Source organism: Hyaena hyaena, unplaced genomic scaffold, assembly GCF_003009895.1.
Source record: "Hyaena hyaena isolate Hyena2069 unplaced genomic scaffold, ASM300989v1 scaffold_256, whole genome shotgun sequence".
Taxonomy (NCBI): domain Eukaryota; kingdom Metazoa; phylum Chordata; class Mammalia; order Carnivora; family Hyaenidae; genus Hyaena; species Hyaena hyaena.
Genome location: NW_024080885.1, coordinates 194803 through 215847, shown reverse-complemented (window position 1 = coordinate 215847; position 21045 = coordinate 194803). Strand labels below are relative to the sequence as shown.

The 21045-nt window shown below is 52.8% G+C and overlaps 4 protein-coding genes and 1 long non-coding RNA gene across 9 annotated transcripts in view; 2 read left to right on the top strand and 3 right to left on the bottom strand.

Moving 5' to 3' along the window:
• The window catches only part of ACIN1 (apoptotic chromatin condensation inducer 1), a 35099-nt gene extending 34632 nt beyond the window's left edge, over window positions 1-467 (bottom strand). For 2 of the 5 annotated variants that reach the window (XM_039245179.1, XM_039245180.1), the window contains exon 1: window positions 88-467. In XM_039245179.1, coding sequence (XP_039101110.1) covers window positions 88-399 — 312 coding nt within the window. In that variant the 5' untranslated portion in view covers window positions 400-467. The remainder of the gene's footprint in view (window positions 1-87) is intronic. The other 3 variants (XM_039245177.1, XM_039245178.1, XM_039245181.1) reach the window with 2 other exon arrangements.
• Window positions 468-496: 29 nt separating this feature from the next.
• On the top strand, window positions 497-3495 carry CUNH14orf119 (chromosome unknown C14orf119 homolog). The gene is made up of 2 exons (XM_039245184.1): window positions 497-735; window positions 2351-3495. Exon 2 carries the CDS (start codon window positions 2352-2354, stop codon window positions 2778-2780), a length of 429 nt encoding a protein of 142 aa, XP_039101115.1. The 5' UTR covers window positions 497-735; window position 2351; the 3' UTR covers window positions 2781-3495.
• Window positions 3496-3565: 70 nt separating this feature from the next.
• LMLN2 (leishmanolysin like peptidase 2) lies at window positions 3566-8237 on the bottom strand. Its single transcript, XM_039245242.1, is given in 14 exon segments — window positions 3566-3843; window positions 4321-4500; window positions 4675-4904; window positions 5120-5392; window positions 5498-5594; window positions 5670-5739; window positions 5910-6081; window positions 6157-6302; window positions 6428-6512; window positions 6722-6948; window positions 7082-7268; window positions 7567-7618; window positions 7710-7794; window positions 7925-8237. Coding segments are annotated over 14 exon segments (2325 nt in total). The 3' UTR covers window positions 3566-3635.
• LOC120240491 lies at window positions 4041-13657 on the top strand. The gene is made up of 4 exons (XR_005530639.1): window positions 4041-4097; window positions 4863-4900; window positions 5923-6022; window positions 13496-13657. It is a non-coding gene; the product is annotated as an uncharacterized LOC120240491 (long non-coding RNA).
• A 3781-nt stretch (window positions 13658-17438) lies between these two features.
• Window positions 17439-19069, bottom strand: CEBPE (CCAAT enhancer binding protein epsilon). Its single transcript, XM_039245231.1, has 2 exons — window positions 18560-19069; window positions 17439-17953 (listed from the first exon to the last, which is right to left on the bottom strand). Exons 1-2 carry the CDS (start codon window positions 19067-19069, stop codon window positions 17618-17620), a joined length of 846 nt encoding a protein of 281 aa, XP_039101162.1. The 3' UTR covers window positions 17439-17617.
• Window positions 19070-21045: the final 1976 nt, after the last annotated feature.

Here is a 21045-nt window from a genome sequence, read left to right as displayed (position 1 = left end):
GCCCGGACACTGCGCCTGCGCCGCGGCAGAGACTCGTCTCTACCGGGTCCGCTCCCCTCCGACACCCCGGCAACGCCGTCTCCTCACCCCTTTGAGCCGCTTGACCAGGGCACTCTTCTGCCCGCTCTTGGCTAGGCCTCGCTGCTCCAGTGCGGCCTTCAGGTCGGTCACCCGCAGCGCCTGAAGAGGCTTCCCGTCCAGAGTCACCTCCTCCAGCTCCGCCATCTTGCGTGAGGTACTCGGGTCCGTCCCGACGGCTTCGGGCATCTTCGGTAATTTCCGCCAACGCCCTTCGAACGGACCGAGCTGACCCCGCCCACTGCCATAGTCAACCCCTCGATTACCACTCAGAACTCCCCGGGTTCCTCCGGAACAGCTCGGATATTTCCGTCTCCACATCGGCACCAATCAGTTCTTCCCATCCTCCCGGCCGCTCCCCCTCCCTCACCCTGGTTTCAGAGCTCGGTTATCTTCGTCTTACCGAGGCTGTGAATCGAATGTACTCGGAAGCCTTCGACTCTGGCTAACCAAAATCGGAGTTACTCGGCTATCTCCGAACCTAAGACTGAGGCGCTGAGGCGCTTGGGTGTTTGGGGGCCCGATCCGGGACCGGAAGTGCGTGGGCTGCCGGACTGGCGCTGCTTAGGGTTTTCAGGAAACATGGAAGCGGCGGCGACAGTTGGAGTTTAAGCACTTTGTGACGGTCTCCAGGTGCCCTGTGAGAGGAAAGGGGAGGTAAGCGGGGGTAGAAGTCCCTCCCTGGGCCGGGTCAGACTCGGCGGGTGTTTGCGGGTTACCCTAGTAGGGCACACTTCCCACTCTCCTACGGGTACAGCTGCCGCCTCCCAGTCTTTGAATCCCCGCCACTCCCATCTAAGGCTACGTTGCTATTTGGGATCTTAGAATGCCAGGCTCCGTGGCCTCCAAAGTGAGCAAGTGGCGGCACCGTGTCTTTGGGACGAAACTGAACTAATTCAAAATCATTGAACTTGAGTTTGCTGGGAAGGCCGTGTCGCAAGACTCGGCTAGTTTTTCCTTTCCCCGAGTAAGAAAGTTTCTTTAGGATTAGGAGCTTTGTAGGAGCGCTGTGAAAAAGGCTCCCTCCCTGTACTGTTTGGGCACGGAACCGATGTTAATTGCTTAGGGATTCCATTCTTTGTCATACGAAGACTCCAACTTGCAGCAGAAGAAACACAAACAGTAAAATAGGTCGTAGGCAAATAGTTTAAAGTCTTCGTTGTTAGAAATTCAAACTGGAACTCGAAACCTATGCAAGTCGACTGACCTTTCGTTTGCATTACTGATGCAAATCAATGACAGGGCATCGATAGGTATTATAAATTCAACCTTAAGGAAAAATTTCAAAGACATAAAATTGTATCTACAGCAGTTTTTTTTTTCATTTTTAATTTTTTTAATGTTTTATTTATTTCTGAGAGACAGAAAGAGACAGCGTGAGCAGGGGAGGGTCAGAGAGAGAGGGAGACACAGAATCCGAATCAGGCTCCAGGCTCTGAGCTGGCTGTCAGCACAGACCGCGACGTGGGGTTCGAACCCAGGAACTGGGAGATCATGACCTAAGCTGAAGTCGGACGCCCAATCCACTGAGCCACCCAAGTGCCCCATCTATAGCAGTTTAATGCTTGTCATACTCCTAAGCCATCAAACCAACTAGACGTTTTTCAGTCTTGAAAAAACACTTGGCTTCTATTTTTTCCTTTCTGTGTTATCTTATTTTGGGTGAGGCACTGTCACTTACTCTGCTCTTTAATTTTTCCTGATGCTTTAACAAGAAATAAAAGGAAGTAATGGATGTTACGAAGTTTTTGGCATATTTCAGAGGCTATGTGCACATTACAAAGAAGACTCATCATTTATGACTTTTTACTGTTAAAAGCTCTGGAATTATCAGTACCTAGGCCCTCACCAGCTGCATGTACTAGATTAAAAAAAAATACGCACCTCTTTTCATTTTAAGGAAGATGACGTGGACCAACACCATTTTTCTTTACTCAACCTGGAACACAGAAGTAGGCCAGAGAGAGTGAGCAAGAAATGTGTTGGTTATTTTTAGATTCTTTATAAGAGTAATGGAGAGAAGCAGTGGTTGGGGAAGGCACTGGGTTTGAAAGAGTGGGAGGTTGGCAAATATGAAATGAAGTTATTTTGGGGTGACTTTTCTAAGGTAATTGGATAATAACCTATATGAAGTGCTGTTGTTTTCCTGTAAGTTGAATTGGTGAGAAATAATTTGATCTGTAGATGCTGATTTTTGATAAGATTCCTTGTTGGGAAGTTGTATTTTGGTTGCCCTATCTGGAGAGTATATAACAGTGCTTTTATTTTTCAGGATGCCAGTGGAATCATCTTCCTCTTCGATGCCACTACCCTTCCCTACTCCTTTACCCTCGGTACCAGACAGTGTTACTAACTCTTCCCCTCCTCCAATGTCTTACATCACTTCCCAAGAGATGAAGTGTATTCTTCACTGGTTTGCCAGTTGGTCAGGTCCCCAGCGTGAACGTTTCCTACAGGACCTGGTAGCTAAGGCAGTGCCGGGAAAATTACAGCCACTGCTGGAAGGCCTGGAGCAGCTTAGTGTGTCTGGAACAAACCGACCACCTTGTATCTTTGAATGTCAACTACGTCTTTGGGATCAGTGGTTTCGAGGTTGGGCTGAGCAGGAGCGCAATGAATTTGTCAGGCAGCTGGAGGTCAGTGAGCCAGACTTTGTGGCAAAATTTTACCAAGCAGTGGCTGCTACAGCTGGTAAAGACTGATGGGCATTAAAATCAAAGAAGATAATCATCTCTGATGGAGCCACAACTTTACAGTGGAACTTCAAATGTGTCACTTAATGGTCTAGGGATGGTGTCTTGATGAGCTGACTGAACATGTTGACTAGGACAGGCTTGGCTATTTCAGTGTTAATAGCCTGTCAACTGGATTCCCAGCAGAAATGTTTTCAATCTAAGTAAATCCAGATCAGTGGGCCTCCTAGCTTGCATCTTTCTGCATGTCAAACCCTCAAGAATTCAATGGCTTCTTTTGGGAGTATAACCAAAAGGAACCTATACATTATAACCCAAGCCTATTGCTGGCCCATGAGGCTATAAAGTAGGTCTTCTTGCTCCAGAAACAGGAGAGAAGGACCATAAAAGGTCATGTTTTTATATAAAGGGATTCAGGTGGCTGATTTTTACCACTCTTACCAGGTTCTGGCATAATTATGTGACATCCCAACTGTTAGTCTTCCTAGTGATGATTTTGTAAGATTATGGGAAAGCCAGGAGAGGGAGATAATTACTCCTTCCATGCTAATGTTTGTTTGAATCCAAATAGCCATGGCTTTTTCTAAAGCATATGTGTTATCCTTGGAGCTGGTAACAGATACCTGTCCTTTAAGTTTGCTCTTCAATATGAAAACAAGTGACAATTTTTACAGGTTGAAGTGTTTATTTTTTGTATCGAAATAAAGAATCTTCAGAACCATAAGTCTGGCATTTTTTCATTACAAGGCTGGAATAAGGTTGATACATGGAGAAAGAGGCGTTCTGAGAAAAGTATAGACTTTCCATCCAGTTGTCTTCCAAGAAATAATCTGCCCTATCTACCCTGTCATAGTCTGGGTAATATCACACCTCTCTTATTCCTTCAGCTGGGCCCCTTGTGTCTTGGAGCTCTGGTGAATGGTGAGGGGCAGATGGTGCCACCTGAAGAATAGCTCTTTTCTGATAGGCCATGGTTCCCAGTGTACCCACCAGGATAAGCAGAGTTAGGCAGACCCCCACGGACAGCCCTAGATGAGTCATGGAGGAATTACGGTCCAAGGTAACCAGCGACCTAGGAACATAGAGGTAATATTTGGCTTGGAATAATGCTCAGGTTTAGGAAGTAAAGGGCTTTACCCCTATAATACACAGAGCTCATGAAAGCCTGCTTCATCCAATCAACTACACAGGAACTCAGAGGAATATAGAACCTGAAAGTAGGAAAAACACCAAGATCCAAGTCTCCTAGCAACTTAAATTTTTGGAAGGAGACCTAACGGCAGTGAGGGAAATGGCTCAAGGAAAGGGTTAGATTATGGTGTTTAGGTAACTAATACAGTAGCCTGTTAATACATTAGGAAGGAAGAGGACTAGGATCCCGTGTCCTACAGATGAGGAACTCCATTATTGGAGGAAAGGTGTCACATGGTGATAGGTCTGAGGTGATCACACTGGTATTCCGAAATAACCCATATGAGCGAGTGCTTAATGCAATTTCAAACATCTGGACTTTAGGAATTTGAAAGAAAGCTACTTAGTATTGTCTTACTTGCTGTGTTCTGTGGTAAAGCTGGCTCCTCCATAATACACTTCTAGGGGCTGCTGCTTGAGACTCAGGGCCAGGGCCCTGTGTAGCATACCAACCGAGGGCCCATGGCAGCCAGAGGACTTCCACATGTACACAGTGAACACCAGACCAGTGGTAGTGGAGGGGCTGTGGAAATAGCACCTACAGGGACATTTGGATCTCTTAAGGGAGGTAGAGTCCCCGGAAGAGTCTATCTCCTGAAACAGGTGCAGGCTTAGGAATGGGACAAAGTCTTCAGAGGAGATGGTGAAGTAACCGACTTAAGCAGTCCCCCTGGCCTGCTGTATAAATCCCCAGTCTGAACTGTCCCTTTACCTGCCAGCGGGTTCTCTGCTCACCAGAGCCTGTAGTACGGCTTCAGTCAGCTCTTCTAGTGTTTCCTTCCCCACAGAGTGGCCTGGGGGCCCAGCTAATTGTAAAGAGAGATAGAATAACAGGTCTTGGGTGGAAAGACTCACAGGTGGGGAAGTAACAGCATTGGTACCTTCATTCGTCTGACACAGCCGACCCCAGGGACAGAAGAGAAGACCATAGTACCCAGGTATCTGCAAGGAAATACATCGCAGGGCATAGTTATGACCTCAATTGTTTGCTCAAGCCCTTCTTCTAAGGGGATTGTACAATCTACATCAGAGTCACAGACTCAATGGGTACTCAGATAAAAATGAACATCTGAGTAGGTTGGATAGTACTACCAAACAAGCACTTTCAAACTTCCGTTTGCCAAGGGACTACATAGCTTTTCACTTATGATACCCACCTGAATAGCGTTTCCAGGAAGGCATGAGGCCCAGGGTGATCCCTCTACCTGCACCTTGTATGCTCCCCTCTCTGTGCATTGATGTAAGTAGCAGCGGCCAGTCAGCTCAGCTTCCTTCAGGTATGAGATCTGAGAGAGCTGCCTGGTTTTGTCCCCATGGAGCAGTTGTGAAGAGAGGTTGGCAAGGAAGCAACGACTCTGGGAATGGTAAATTTCCCCATGGGGGTTGTCTGCCCCAGGTGGGAATCCATTTTCCTTCTTCCAGCATTCACTCTGAAGGGTGGGACAAGAGGGAGAATAGTGTTTGTCTAGATGCCGTAGATGTTGACTCCTCTCCATGCCCACTCACTTCCATTCTCTCTTCTCCAGTGGTCTCACCCCATTGGCCAAGGGCTTGAATATGCGGCAGCCTTCCAGAGCAGGGTCTGAGGAACAGCTTCCCTTGTCCAGGTGCAGGTAGTGGCAACCCAGTCCGCTGTGTGGAAGGGATGGCAGCTGACACTAGGATCCCTCACAGCTGTATGGCCCCTCAACCACTCAGCACACACACCTGCCTGTACAGAAGAAGTCTGAGGAGTCAGCCCCGCATGTGGTCACCAGGCCAAATTCCAGGCCAGATCCTGCTTGAGAGGTGGGAAGAGAGAGAGCACCCTCAGAACAAGTGAAGCCCCCAACACCCCTCAGCACTGACCATGCTTATGCTTTGGCTACACCCCTTCCAACCTCTCTCACTGCCCCCAAGCTGACTCGGGGTGGTGAGTGTGCCTCTGCAATTCTCTCTTGTTCTCACCCCGGCCCCACAGCAGCTCCTCTGCAGCGCTGTGGTTGACTTGGTACCAGCCTGAATCTTTGAAGGCAGCAAGAGTGATGGGATCGAGTCGAGTGCGCCGGGCACCATCGAAGGTAGCGGTCATTACAGAACCCTGGAGCAGTCGGGCCTCCCAGTGTGAAGACAAAGGGCCCTAGGGAAGAGGTAGCCGGTTGCCACCTGGTGACTCCCTCTTCCTTCCAGCACCCCGAGATGTTCTCAGTCTCACCTCTTCTTCTAAGGGAACACCCAGTGAAGCCCCTAGCACTCCCAAGTGTTTGGCCAGGCTGTGGCTGACAGCTGGGGTGGTCAGAAGCAGCTGTCCCCACTCATCTCGTCTTGTGACTTGTTGTCTTGTAGAACAGTTCTCTGGAACTGAGCGCAGAAAGGGAAGAAGGCAATATGAGGAGAGGAAAACGTAGAAAGGGTGGAGCAGAACTGGAAGGAAAGAGTTGGAGGGACGGTAGTGATCCCCTCTCGTTGACATTCCTCTCATTTACCCCTGGGGCCTGAAGGGCAATCCCGCCACTTCTTGAAGAGCTGTCCAGAGAAACCCAGAGCATGGAGCAGTTCATGTAGTGTGGCCTAAGGATAAATGACCGCATGGTGAGGGGACTGGGTGTGGAGCAGATTGACGGGCCACTCCATAGCCCCTCTGCCCAATCAGCTCTTCTTAGAGTTTGAGGCACTTTCTCCTCCAACCTTAATAGATTCTTCCACTTCATGGGAAGCTAAGTGACCTGCCCCCTTTCCCCAACCTGTTTGCATCTTCCTATTTATCATGCAGTAGTCACCGTGACGATGTCACTATGGCTGAGTCTGGGGCTGGCGAGATGTTGGGCACAGTAGACAATGGTACCAGCAAGGGGTCTGTCTTCTGAGTCCAGCTGGCAGCAGGCAGCATAGGCTATGATAGAAGGCTGTGGATGGGCCAGGAAAGGTAGAGGTGGAAAGCAGGGATGTGGGGGAACATAGAAGAAATCTTCTTGAAAATAGACACTCATGGAACTCAACAGGGATGGTCCCAAGGGATGGCATGAAGGGGTTTAACTCCCACCCAAACTTCATCAACATGACCCAAGTTACCTCAAATAAGCACAATTTAATAAAAATTGCTTTTATGCTCCCTACCCCCTTCCTAGGATATTTAAGATTAGGAGAGGAAGAACAGGGAAAAGGATTTGATTAGGGCCTCACCTCTCCATGGCACTTGGAAGTGTGGGCAACCCGCACATACAGGAGAAAATCAGTGTTTTGGACCCCAGGCCCATCTGGCTGGACCAGTTGTGGGGGACCCTGCTCTGGCCACAATGCATAACCACGGAGATGGGCATCAGGGATCTGGTGGGGAGTGGAAAGCAGCATCTAGTTTAGCAGATGAGGACAATAGGAAACTGGTACTAGGAGTGAGGAGTGGACAGTCTCTATCTTTAGTCTGCCCTAGTGTCATGTAGGCAGCTGGTCAGAATAAGGACTCCTGCTACCTTTCCTCCCCATCTCTGATTTTGTAAATTGCCAGGGTGAGAAGGGGCTTAGGAATATGCATTTGTTAGGAAGGACATTACGCAATTTTGGTACTAATAATGGTCTTGGAGAAGTCTAGGCAGGCCAAAGATCTTCAGGTCCCCCCACATCTCACCTTTACTCCCAGGCAGCTCTCTCCTTTGTACTCTGGGTTCAAGAGGCTGCACCTGCCAAGAATGAATACCTGTAGGTGAGCTGGAGACATTTGTGGGTACCCCTGAAGAGGCACTGTATACATTCTCAATGACCTGAACTCACTTGTGGTAGTTTGGGGTGTCTGGATCTCCCCAGACAGCATGGCAGTACTGTGCAGGGTCTCGACTCAGAAGCAGGGGCCCTTGCACTGGAGGGACTTAAAAAGACAAGAGGTCAATTTCACCTCAACATCTTTAGAGTTCCTTTTCTCTGGCTGTCCTCCTCTGTAGCCCTCTGCCCCTCAGCCCTATCTGACTCCCTTTGGTTCCCCCACTTACCTGCAAGGACACCCTGGAGTCGCCTAGCCGCCTGTCTAGCAGCCACCAGGGCTCGAGGTTCCCCTCTCATTCTGACTCTCTCAGGATCCCAAACTCCATCTGATACAGGATCTCTGATATAGCAGGTTTGGATCCTCAGGGGTTGAGGATCACGAGAGCCACTGTGATTGAAGGAGGAAGAGCGGAAGTCTGGGGCATGTTGTGGGAGAGGGGGCCTGAGCAGGCTCACAGACTTCTGTGTCTCATCGTGGAGGCATCTGCTTGTGGCACTTCCCAGGAACAGCAGCAGCAGCAGCAGCAGCAGCAGCAGCATCTCGCAAGTGGCTCCTCCTAACCCTCCCTGGATCCTGTCTTCTGCTCCTCTCTTCCCTGCCTCACTTACTTCTGGCTTTCCTCTCTTTACTACCTCTCTCCATACCCTCTCCACCACTCCTGCCCATATTTTAAAAAAGATTCTAGTATTGTTGACTAAATCTACAGTTACCCCCAGGAGGCCGGATGTGAACCACAAAGACAAAAGCTCCTTACCGCCCCCCCCCCGGGGGTGGGGGTGCCAGAGTGGAGAGCTGGGGGGCAGGGAGGGGCAGTGTTATTCCTAAGGCCTCAACTGATCTTTCCAAAGAGGAGCCTGCCCCATCTGGGAGCCCTTCCTAACCCTCTTTCATCTCTCACCCTAATTCCCCTGCCTTTCTGAGTGGACAACCTTCCCAGAACTAAAAAAAATGGTGTTAATACAAGGGTGGGGGGGGGGGCACTCTGTGCGTCACAGATGCCTACTTATCTCAGTGGGGATGGGCAAACAAGGCTTCTGCATGGCACTAGCCCCGATATCAGAACTGGGTGGACTCTAACTAGACTGCAAGACTTTTAGGCATCACCCCCATCCGTGTAGAGTACTTAGTAGGCGCTTAACAAGCACATGTTGGTTGACTGACACCTCCTAGGAGAGGCTATTGTGTTAGCTCTGTGAGGCTTCACAGAGAGGCATGCTGCGAGGGAAAGTCAACTGGAGAAGATGTTCAAAGATGTTCTCACCAGCTCTTGAAGGTCCCTCTGTTTTCTTTGCTCACGCTGTGCTTTCACATCCTGTTTCCCCTGCTCTCCTTCCCTTCCCGCCTGGTTAGTTCCTACCTCCCCTATAATTACTCTGGGAAGCCTTTCTTACTTAACACCTCCTGCCCAAATTCCACACTCTCAGGAGGGGAGGAGGCCCACTTCACACAGGAGCAGCTTCCCTTCCCTTTACGTTCACATCCTCCACTCCTGCAAGGTAAGCCTGCTTCCTGACTGGCTTTGTAGTCACAGCACAGTCCTGAGGGCCTAGTCATCTGCCCGTGTTGTGGATGAAGGAACAGAACCTAACCCCATTGTTTAACTTTTGAGGAAACTGGTCAGGGGTGACATGACATAAAGCAACACAGCTAATTCCTGACAGGATGAGAGTTTCCAGAAGGGCTGCTGACTTCCTCAGGAGGCTGGACTCGATACTTTGACACACCACAGCTGTGGCTGGAATGGCAGTTACAAAGGGAGGCCACAAAATGCTGGAGCCAGACCAACTCTGCTACTTTCTACCACGTAACTTTGGCCCAATGCCTCCGTGTTCCCATTTGCAAAAGGAGGATGATTGTACTTACCTGACAAGGTTGCTCTGAGGAGAAAGCAAAGATTTGTAAAGAGCTGAGAACAGTGTCCACGCTCGTGGTAAATACCAAGTCGCGTCAAAGGTACATATTCCAGAGACACTTCCAACTCACTGGAGACCCGTTCTGTTCTTATCAGCATGTGTACAAATCTTTAGGGGACTCTTGTTCTTTTTCTAAGACAAACCCTACTCTGCACGTTGTCAGACTCCCTCTTTTCTGGCCTGGCAGCCCATTTGGGGAAAATCCTGGTGGTGAGGCTTGGAGCAAGGGAGTCAAGGTCCAAGTGGCTCTCTGTTTTCCGGCCCCTCTGCAGCCACTCCTGATACTTTGGTGCCCCCTTGTGGCCGTGCATAGGAGGAGCGCCCCCACCAGAGCCGGGGTTCATCCTAACTTCACACATGCATGCAGAACTTCGTACCTTCCACCAGAAACCGCACAAGAAACACCTCATGTTTCTTCCGCTGGAATACCTCTTTCCTGGCTTTGCCTGGCACATTCCTCCCCATCCTCCTAGAGCCAGCTGAGAGGGCCCGCCTGCTGAGTTTTTTCTTTACTCCCCCACGCAGAGGTGGTTGCATAGCCTCTGTTCTCCAATAATGGCTCTTGCACGTCTAGCGCTTATTATATTCTCCTGACATTTATTTCTGTGCTCATTCTCCTGCTAGACTGTGGGCAGGGGCTGAGTCTGATTCGCCTGTGCCTCTTTGAAGAGGTGTGAAGTAGGCACAGAGGGATAATAGAGGTGGGAAGGTGGCTGGGAGGAGAGAGAGGAGGTAAGGAGAGAGGGTGAGAATAACAGTCATTTGAGCATTTTCTTTGTGCCCAGACATCTTCCAAGAACTTTAGACTCACGTTTTCCTTCCAGCAACCTTCCAGGGTAGGTATTATTATAAAATACCTCAATTTTACAACCGAGTGACAGCAAAATCAGTCACGTGAGGAGGTGGCAAACGTGGGGTTTAACCCACTATGCAACAGTGTTCTCAAGGCCATAGCATGATCGTGATCAATTGGGGGGGGCAGGATGAGAAAGAGGGGGGCAAGGAGAACAGGTGGAGATTGGGGGGAAGCAGTGTAGGAAGAGGATGAGGCGTGGGAAAGGGTGGGGCAGACCCCAGAGAGGAAGAGGTGAGAAGAGGGTGCAGAGGGAGGAAATTAGGGACTGGGAGGGAGGGTGCTGAGGAGGAAGGGGTGTGGGAGAGGATGGGGCTGAGCAGAGGATGTCTGGGTGGTGGGGTTGCCTGTGTGGATGCTCCGTCCAGCACCCTGACCTCTCAGTTCCTTCCCCTGCCCGTCTCTAACATTCTCCATTCCACCTTCACAAGCCACTTCCAGGAGCCTTATCATCACCAGAAACTGCAGCACCTATGAAATAACTGAATCAAACATCGTGCTCTCTGATATGATCTCCTTTCCTTACGGTTTGTTTGCTCAAGTCGCTTACTGCAGCTGTTCTAGGGGCTCATGGAAGAACCGCTGGCCTTTCCTGTCATTTCATCTTCAGCCTTGGGTTCCATGCTCATCACCAAATCCTTCCCTCAAAGGTGCCCCCAAGCCCCCTTCACTGCCCATGCTGTCCATCCTGCCTCCCAACTTTGACTTCTCCACCCTTGTGCCCAGCAGCTAAGGGCCACCGAGGGAAATCACCCAAGAGAATAGCCTGTTGTCACTTCATTGTCATCATCGACTTCAACAGCACCGTCTCCGGTCAGTCTCAGTCCTCTTTCCTCTCAGCACCTGGGTCTTTACACCTTGGAGCCTGCTTCTCAGAGCCTCCTGCTTAGCCGCTGGCAGTCACCTCTTCTCATGATGAAAACAGAACTGGCCACAGCCTGCTACGTCCTACCTGTGTCTGTGTCTGCTGCTGGCCTGCTGTCCCTTCTTTCTCCTTAGAGGAGAGGAAATGTCCTCCTCCTTTGGGAGGTGGGTCTTCCATCTGATGCTCCAGATCTCTTCAGATGGAGATCTGGTCTCAGCCCCTCTCTGACTTGGTCTGTCCCCCAGCCACTGTCAGTGACCAAGAAGGACCTGGCTGGGGCCTTGGGGTACATTTCTCCATCTGCTGGGAACCTCTGCTCTTCGCCAGACCGACTTCTCACCTTTACGTATCTGCATGTTACTTCCTTGAAAAAGCCTTGCCTGACCTTCAGGTGCCCTTCCTAACATCCGTCCCAGTGGCCCCTTTACTTTTGCCACACAGCACTGCCCATGTAGAGTTATCAATTTATTTATTTTATTTTATTTATTTTTTAATGTTTATTTCTGAGAGAGAGAGAGAGAGAGAGACAGCATGAGCAGGGGAGGGTCAGAGAGAGAGGGAGACACAGAATCTGAAACAGGCTCCAGGCTCTGAGCTGGCTGTCAGCACAGAGCCCGATGTGGGGCTCGAACCCACGAACCGTGAGATCGTGAGCAGAGCCGAAGTCGGACGCTTAACAGACTGAGCCACCCAGGTGCCCCTGAGTTATCAATTTATTTGTGGTGTTACGAATGTCTGCCCCCTCATGAGTCTCTAAGCCCCATGAGGGCTGGGACTGTTCTCCTTGTGTATCCTGTAGCTTCTAGAACAAGCAAAGTGCCCAGCTTGGAGTAGGTGTTATAAGTATTCTTCGAGCATATGAATACATAAGTGGGTGTGGTGAGGAGACAGGAGGGATGTGAGGGGGCAGGAAGGATGGGGATTGGAAGATGAAGAGAGCAGATGACCAGTGCGGGGACAGGGTGATAGCTAGGGATGGAGCGGAAAGGTAGGGAGGGGAGGCCCAGGCAGAAGGCATCTCTGTGCTGGGCCTCAGGGAGGCTTCCTGGGAGCTGTGTCTCTGGGCCATGCTGCCTGAGAGGTCTGCAGGCAGAGCCAGTGGGCGGGGCTAGACTTTATCTTGGGGCGCAGTCCTAACCTCAGATGGTGACAGAGCAGGAGCCAGCAGGGGTTTTGCAAACCGTCCCGATTGCAGCAGGCCAGCAGTCTCGCTCTGGAGGGCGGGTGGGGCCTGGGCTTATCTCCCGAGGACAGTCTTAACCTCAGATGGTGACAAAGGGGGAGCTAGCAGGCGTTTTGCAAACCGTCCCGATTGCAGCAGGGCTGGATGGCCTGGCCAGGGGCAACAGTGCTAGGTGTGGGGGGCAACAGAGGGTTGGACAGTTTGGGGCCGCGGGATGAAGTTTGGCTGGTGGGGTGGGGGGGTGGGGATCCATACTCCGCACGGCTTGCCTCTAGCTACCTTAGATCTCTGTTTCTCAAACCAAAGGCGAGGCTACAGCTCGGTAGGTGGGGCTCTCCCTGTTAGGGAACCTGGCTGTTTCCAAGTCCTAGGACCCTTGGGCTACTTCCGGAAGTCAGAATTGATGGCCAGTTGCAGCCATTCCCACCATGTCCCCAGCAGGGTAGCCTCAGGGAATTTCTCATAAGCCGATGAAGTTTCTCTGGGGCAGGGCCTGCTTATAGGAGTGGCCAATAGAGGACCATCAGGAGTCCTGTCCAAGTTAAACCATTCCCACTTGGGAACAGCACAGGCTGAGAAGAGAGGTCTGCTTGCTGGGGGCCAGCGAGGGTGACAGGAAGTGACTGGCCTGTCAGAGAGGAGGTGCACAGGCCCTCAGCCAGCCCTGGCTATTGTTGCCTCAGCATCTCCTATACAGCCCCCTGCATCCCATAGCCCCCTCCCTGGCTGGTGCAGGGTAGGGGTGGAGGTGAAGAGGCCCCTTTCCACCCCCACAACCCCAACCGGGATCTTGCAACACTGGGATGGGGGCCCTGGGGGCCCAGGCATGTGGCAATCCATGGGGGGTGGGGTGGGGAGGTGTGCACTGAGCAGGGGAGCAGCTTTCACAAGCAGCCACTGCAGGACTGACCTTGGCTGGGCTCACCTTGGGCAGCTTCCTCTCTCTCTTCCCGGTATCACCAAATAGGCTTCTTTCTCCTCAGCCGTTTCCCGGGGGCCTGAGGTCCTGTCTCACAGCTCAGCACTCTCATCCTGGTCTCCAGTTCAGCTCGTGAAGGAAAAGTGGGCCTGAGCCCACTGCGGAGCCTAAAGCAATGGGAACACACGTGTGAGCTGCTTGGACCTTGATTTGCTGGTTTCTTAAAGTCACCGCATCCTGAGGACTAGCACTTCTTTCTGCCTCTTCTTTCCCTCAGAAAAGGGGGTGAGGGTGGGTTGGAAAAGGGGTTGGGTGCTGGATGCTTGCTCTCTGTGACACCTCAGTTTCTTAGGGACTGTCCTGTCCCACAGAGGGAATGGAAAGAGAATGCTATGCAATTCCATTCTAGACGGAGGGAGGTGTTTTCCTGCTTATCCCTTTCCTCCTTTCCGTTCAGCCAGCCTCACGTGGCTTTCTTTCTTTTTCTTGATCACCCGGACATCTTAGCACCTTCGCCTTTGCTCTCCCCTCTGCCAACCCTTCTGCCCCAATGTGGCACATCTGCCTCCTCCTTGACATGTTTTCAACTCCAGTGTCACTTTCTCAGAGAAGCCTTCCTTGACCACCCCAACTAAAATAATCCCCCTTCCTGCTTATTTATTTGGTTCCCCCAAATGGAGTTATTAATGGATTGACCAAAGGTGTTTGTAAAGGTGTGACTGAATGGGATTAACAGAGCCTGCAAGATGAAGAAACCGGCTCGCTGCAGTGGGGGGTTATTACAGCCCCCAGGGCCACCAGAGCAGGGATCCTGTGGAGGAGAGCAGTGGACAGTACTTGTCCCCCACTGGAGAGAGTTGGGGAATAAGCACCCAACTTTGCCCTCCTGCTGCCCTCCAACGCCCCGTCATGCCTGGAACCCAGCAGGATGACTAAGGATGGGGGCACCTAGGGGTGCCTGGGTGGCTTAGTCGGTTAAGCGTCCAACTTTTGCTTAGGTCATGATCTCTCGGTTCGTGGGTTCGAGCCCCGCGTTGGGTTCTGTGCTGACTGCCAGCTCAGAGCCTGGAGCCTATTTCAGAGTCTCTCCGACCCTCCCCTGCTCACGCTGTCTCTCTCTCTCTCCTAGAAATAAATAAAAATATTTAAAAAAAAAAAAAAGGATGGGGGCACCTAGAAGGGCAAAGGAAGACAGTGCATTTGCTTGTTGCCCTTTTCTTCCTACTCATTCAGCTAAGAGCTGGGTCTGGCTCGGCCACTACCGTGTTCTCAACATCTTGCAAGGGCCTGGCACAGGAGAGATGCTCGACAAATACTTTTTGAATAAGTTACTTTGGCCCAAACCAGGGGAGGTCAGATTAAAAGCCTCATTCAGAACGTGTGACTTCTGGCTACCTGTTGTCCCCCTGGGATGTGACCTGCCAGAGAATTGGGCCATGCTCGACACTTCTGGTCATGCAGGGACCAGGCGTGTTCTTTTCTCATAGCGCGGCTGGGACCCTTCTCCAGCCCCGGTGCCAAGCACCTGCCCTGAAGATGGAGAGGGGCTGGGAGGAAGCCCAATTCAGAGCTGTGGGAAAGAAGCATGGAGTTGATGCTGAAGCAACCCAGGTCCCATCACCCAGAACCTTGGAAATAAGTCAAGGGGCAGTGGTCTTGAGCTGAGAGGAGGAAATCCGGAGGTTGAGTCACTTACCATGTTCTGTACAAACCCCCCTTATGCAACCCATCCCCCTGGGCTAAAAGGAAGGTGCGGGATTCTCCCGGACATCCACAGAGACTGGCGCCTCCTCCCTTACAAACTCAAGAGGCCCCACAGATGAGGGAATAAACCATCTATAGAGGTTCAGCTCTGTCTGCGCAGACCAGAGCTGGGCCAGTGGGATCCAGGAAGAGATGTACGACCGGGTGCTGAGGGACACAGAAGCAAAGGCAGGAAAGGGACTGAGTCCTGGGTGAGGCCGGCTTGGTGCACACGGATGCCCAAGATGTAGGAAGTCTCTGCCCTTGGGGATGTGGAGATGAGGGGAAGGGAGGGAGAAGGTGAGAGAGGTGACGGGGAAGATCCAGACTTTCCCTCCTATCAGAAAGTTATTCCTTAATGTCTAACTTGGGCCTTCTCAGCAGCGGCCTACAAGTCACTGGCAGCCCAGGAGAGACTCTAGCCCCTATTGTGTCTCATGTCTCTCACTGTGCCCATAATTCCTGGTTACTTATTGAAGGGACTCTCAGGCCCACCCTGTGCTGTGTGTCTCTGTGGGGAGGGTGTGAGCACGGAGTAGAGACAAATGCTATGTACTGACACAGCAAAGGGACAGAGAGAGCCTCAGGAGAATGACTCTTATCCCCTCTGGCCCTCAGCTGCTTTATCTGTAAGATGTGGCTCACACTATCTTGCTTGTCTGAGGCCAAAGCCCACCAGCCGATCTCTTGAGGTCTCTTCTAGCACCTCTTGAGATCTGTGATTTTTGTGGAGCGTTTTTTGGTTCTGCCTATAAGCAATCGTGTGACTCTGGCTAAGTCCTTTTCCCTCCCTGAGGCCTCAGTTTCCTCACCTGCAAACTGAGAAGTTTAGATGAAATCTTGAGGTCCTTTCAGTTCTAGCAAATATTCATTCGTCTTACCATGTGCCAGGCCCTGTTTATCCATGAACATAACAACACTGTGAGGTGGGTACTAATACTAGTCCTGTGGTACAGATAACAAAACTGAGGCACAGAGAGAAGTCACTGGTTCAGGTCACACAGCTAGAAAGAACTGGAGGGAAATTCAAATGGAGCCTCTTGGACTAGAGTTCTATGCAAGAAAGAATACTTTGCATAAAGGATTTTACTGGTAGGAGTGCCTGGGTGGCTCAGTCAGTTAAGGGTGCGACTTCTGCTCATGTCATTATCTTACCTTTTGTGACTCTGAGACCAGCGTCTGGCTCTGTGCTGACAGCTCGGAGCCTGGAGCCTGTTTCAGATTCTGTGTCTCCCTCTCTCTCTGCTCCTCCTCTGCTCGTGCGTCTGTTCTGTTTCTCTTTCAGAAATAAATCAACAATAAAAAACAACAACAGGGGCGCCTGGGTGGCTCAGTCGGTTGGGCGTCCGACTTCGGCTCAGGTCATGATCTCACGGTTCGTGGGTTTGAGCCCCACGTCGGTCTCTGTGCTGACAGCTCAGAGCCTGGAGCCTGCTTCAGATCTGTGTCTCTCTCTCTGACCCTCCCCTGCTCATGCTGTCTCTCTCTCTCTCTCTCAGAAATAAATAAAACATTTAAAAAATAAAATAAAAACTCTTTAAAACAACAATAACAACAACAAAAACCAAGGGGTTTCACTGACAGGGGATTGTTCTCGTAGTTATCAACTTTCTCCTACGCACACAGGTCTCAGGCCTTTCCCAACGGAGTCCTCCCCCAGGCACTCAGATTCTAGTGCTTTGGGGAACCCGAGCCCCAGAGAATGAGGGACAAAGAGGGAGTGGGTGAGTAGGAGCCATGGGGGGATGTCAGCCTGGTGGGCTCAAGCTGTGGAACTGGAGGCAAGGGGTCGAGTCCTGGATTAAGAGCTAGAGGACCATAAATGTGGCAGAGCTATCTGAAAGCTGGCAGGCGCCCCCAGACCTATATATCAAGGTGCTGGGGTCAGCAGGCCTAGGCAAAGGGACTGGGTGGTGCTGCGATGCCCCCACAAGCCACAGAACCCTGATAGGGAAATATCCAGAGGCTGCTCCAGGCCTCTGGGGTTGCAGGGGTGGGGTGCCTTCATTATCCAGACGGATGGAGTGGGTTGGGGTGGGGGCAGGGGGAGAGAGGAGCAGAGCGACAGACACACAGCCTGGCTGTGTGGTGTGTCAGGGGAGAGCTGGGGGCAGTGTATCTGTATTCTTGGATATTTATTTGTGCCTGAACCGAGAGGTATGCAGTCCCAGCCACGTGCATTCCCCGCCCTTGAGGCCCCCATGCCACACATGCAACACGCCCCCCTCCCCGCAATGCCCAGGCCCAGTGTGCAGGCCCATTCCTGAGTCATAGTGCAATTTTATTCAGCCAAAGAATCATCATGCTGGGGTCTGCCCTTCTCCCTTGCCACCCGCTGCGATTTGTCCACGGTCTATGTCTCAGGCTCGGCCTGTGAAGGCCTCTAGGACCTCAGCAGGGTCAGGCCGGGCTGGGGGCTGGTGCCACAGTCTGCCAGCCCAGCTCAGCTGCAGCCCCCCACACCCTTGATGAGGTTGGCAGCCTCGGGGATCTGGCGGAAGAGGTTTCGGAGGGTGTCCAGCTCCTGAGTCAGCTGTTCCACACGGCTGCGGAGGCGCTCATTCTCTGCCATGTACTCCAGCACCTTCTGCTGCGTCTCCAGGATGCGCCTCTTGGCCTTGTCCCTGCTCTTGCGGACGGCGATGTTGTTCCGCTCCCGCCGAAGCCGGTACTCCAGGCTGTCCTTGTTCACCGCCTTCTTGCCTTTGTGCGAGGGGCCAGCTGGGGACGGCGCCTTGAGGAGGGGGCTGCAGGGGGGTGCGGCAGCGGCCACAGGGGCCTGGAGGGGGCACAGAAGCACGAGAGGTGAGGCTCTGGCCAGGAAGCAGAGTGGAGGCAGGGCAGGAATCCCAGTGGCACGGGCACCCTTGGGCGGCAAAGAGGTACGGGATCCAGAGCCAACTTTTGGCTCTCAGTAAGAACAACCACTGCCCTGCCACATGCAGAGGGTCCCCTGCTCTGACCAAAACTTCCTTTCGTGTTCCCACATGGTCTGAGGACACTGTCGTCAGTCTATCTCGAGTCTCTAGTCCTACGATCAGTGGGTGTTTTCTCTTCTAGAAGCAGGCGGCAGAGAAACAAGAGGAAAGGGCTGATGGGCAGCAGAGAAGCTGGTGGGATCTGAGGTCAGGACAGGTTGGCTGGCCACAGGGGCTGCGGGACACACTGGGTTCCAATCCCTGGGGTACAGGAAAAGCGTGGATTCACAGAGAAGCAAAGAGGGGTCCTAGCCGGGTGGTGAGCACAGAGGACTTTGGGCTAGGTCAGTTCCACAGAGCAACACCAAACACAAGACTCATTAGGGTAAGCGGGGAACTCAGAGTCCGGCACCAGCACAGGCCTCTCTCCAGCACCTGGGTGGCAGGGACCGGAGACCTGCTCTTACCTTGAGGACGCGCAGGGGCTGGCTGGGCGCTGCCAGGGCTGGGGGCAGGTGCATGGCCGTCTGCCCACAGTGTGCTACTTGGTACTGCAGAGGATTGTAGCCACCACGGCTGGCCCCTCGGCTGCCCTCTGGCCCCCGGGGCTCCTCCTTCACGGCCACGGCCCTGGGGTCGTAGCTCCCCGGGCTGCTGTAGATGCCAGGCCCCAGCGCCTTCCTGTCAGGGCCGAAGGTGTGTGGCGGGTAGGCGAAGGGCCGTGGGTCGGGCGGCAGGTAGTGGGGGAAGGCAGGGGCTCCGGGTCCCTTAAGCCCTCGGGCCTCAGGTGCCGGCTTCACAGTGAAGAGGTCAGAGAGGAGCTGTTCCTCCCCAGACTCGATGTAGGCGGAGAGGTCGATGGAGGCCTCATGCTCGCACATGTCCCCCAGCTCTCCGGGCCCCGCTCGGCCCCCCGAGAACTCGAGCGGCTGCTGGCCAGCCCGGGGCTCACACTCGTAGTAGGTCCCGTGGGACATGGCCGGCCCGCCCCCTCGCCTCCCCGCCCCTGCGGCCCTGCTCTTGGGGCACCCTCTGGGATGCTTGGCCTGCCCTCTCCCTATCTCCCCCTGCCCTAGATCTGCCCTAGATCTGCCCTCTCCAGACTCCTCTGTCACCCACTCCTGTGTGGCCTCTCCTCCCTCCTCTGCTGTTTCCTTTTCCTTCCTCTGTAGTCAATGCCTCTTTTCTCTTCCCTTTTTTCCTCCTCTCTCCTTGGGGTGACTTAGGGAGGGGCAGGGCACACCCCAGGGGAAGGGGTGCAGAGCTTAGATAAAGGGGGCCCCTGGCCTATTTAGCAGTTGGGAGCACTCTTTGGTCAGGGTCCAAGCCAGGGTTCTCAGATGCCTGGGAGCTGATGCTTCTGGGGATTCCTCCCCCCTCCCTGTTGAGTCCAGGGGATTCCAGAGTCCTCCCTGAGGGCAACACCTCACTCTGAGTGTCCTCCTCCCTCCGACTTCTAAAAAGTTCTGTGCAGATGAGGTGCCAAGTCAGAATGAACAGAGAAAACCCTCTGCCAGTGCCGACCCCCTGCCTGATCTGAGCTCCTCCCTTGACACGCCTCCCTCTCTGCCACCACCCCCTCCCCCGCCCCCCAACGCTGGGCTCCACCTACCCCCAGGGGCAGCCCCTTCCTTTTGTAGCCCCACCTCCCAGGACATTCTCTTGGGTTCGGGCCAGAGGGTGTTTGAGGGGTTTAGGAAGTAGTGACAGGTCCTGGGACCAAGCCACACCCGGGGCCTGCACTGTGGCGCAGAGCATTTGCTAGGTTCTTGTACAGGGTCTGTGCAATAGCCCGAACACTCTTTTATTTTTCCAGCCCCCGGTTAGCCCTAGCAGCCTGGCACTGCCACTGACTGCCAAGGCTTGGGTGAGGCACCTGCTCAGGACTTGGGCCCTGTGCCCCAGACGCAGGCAGGCTGCTGCCCTAGGAGCCGACAGCCGCACTCCTCTGGTGACTCCAGTGCTCTCTCCTCCAGCTGCTCCGCACTGCCAGAGCCTCAGGCTGGCACTGTGCACCCCCCCCCAACCCCCCCTGCTCTGGTCCTGGGGCTCTGCCCTGTTTCCTGTGCCTTGTGCCGCAGGGCTCAGGCACTCACTGCAGCTCGGTTTGCTGTCTTTCCTTCTGCATAGCCGTTCTCTGACCTCGATGCGTGTCTCTTGGGTCCACTTCCTCTTGCAAGGCTTGAGAAGACTTCTCTTTTGTCATCACCTCTTCCTGGGACTCTGTTGCAGGGTTTCCAGGAGAAGCCCAAGCTCTGCACCTTTGGTCTCATGCTGAGCCCCCTCTCCCTTCCCTTTTCTTTTCCCTCTGGGAACCCCCCACCCTCTCCTGTTAGAGATATTACAGTTGCTCTGTTTTTACCTGTTGAATTTCACTTACAAAAGGGACTATAGGTCCAGAAAAGGAAAGGACACAGAAATGTCACCAAGTCTTTTATCACCAGCAGATGTTGTGAGTAACCTGTGGAGGCCAGAAGGTTTGATAAATAGGGTACATGAAGGGCCAGACCACCGTGGGGGCAAATGCAGAGGCGATATGTGTGGCATTGAATGCTAAAATAAAATATGCAAATACAGACATGGCTGTTTACCTGTCAGGCTGGTTAGCGTCTTCCTCCCTCCCTATCCCCCAAGGGCACAGCTTGATGTACTTCTCTGAGAGCCCTGTCCTGGAATGGGGAGATCAGCGTGCATCCTGGAGATGGATGTCAGGGACCAGATGGGGAGAAATTTGGCTTATCTCCTTTTCAAAGGACCTTGGGTCAAACAGGTACCAGGGCTGAAGTACTTCAGTTTGGCAAGAGTGCCTCTATTGACCACCAGGTGGCAATGTTGGTCCAGAATTCAAGATTCGAGGGCTTGCTGTGGTCAGGCATCAGGTGGACGGCAGAGGGCAGTCTTCCACAGCCATGGCAAGAGCAAGCCGCCCCTGGGCCCCCAGGAGGAGGAAGAA

Excerpts from the sequence above, each read along its gene's own strand:
- CEBPE (XM_039245231.1), bottom strand. The coding sequence starts at position 19,069 with ATGTCCCACGGGACCTACTACGAGTGTGAGCCCCGGGCTGGCCAGCAG. Across the intron at positions 17,954-18,559 it reads AGCCCCTGCGCGTCCTCAAG|GCCCCTGTGGCCGCTGCCGC; the intron begins GTAAGAGCAGGT and ends TGCCCCCTCCAG.
- CUNH14orf119 (XM_039245184.1), top strand. The coding sequence starts at position 2,352 with ATGCCAGTGGAATCATCTTCCTCTTCGATGCCACTACCCTTCCCTACT.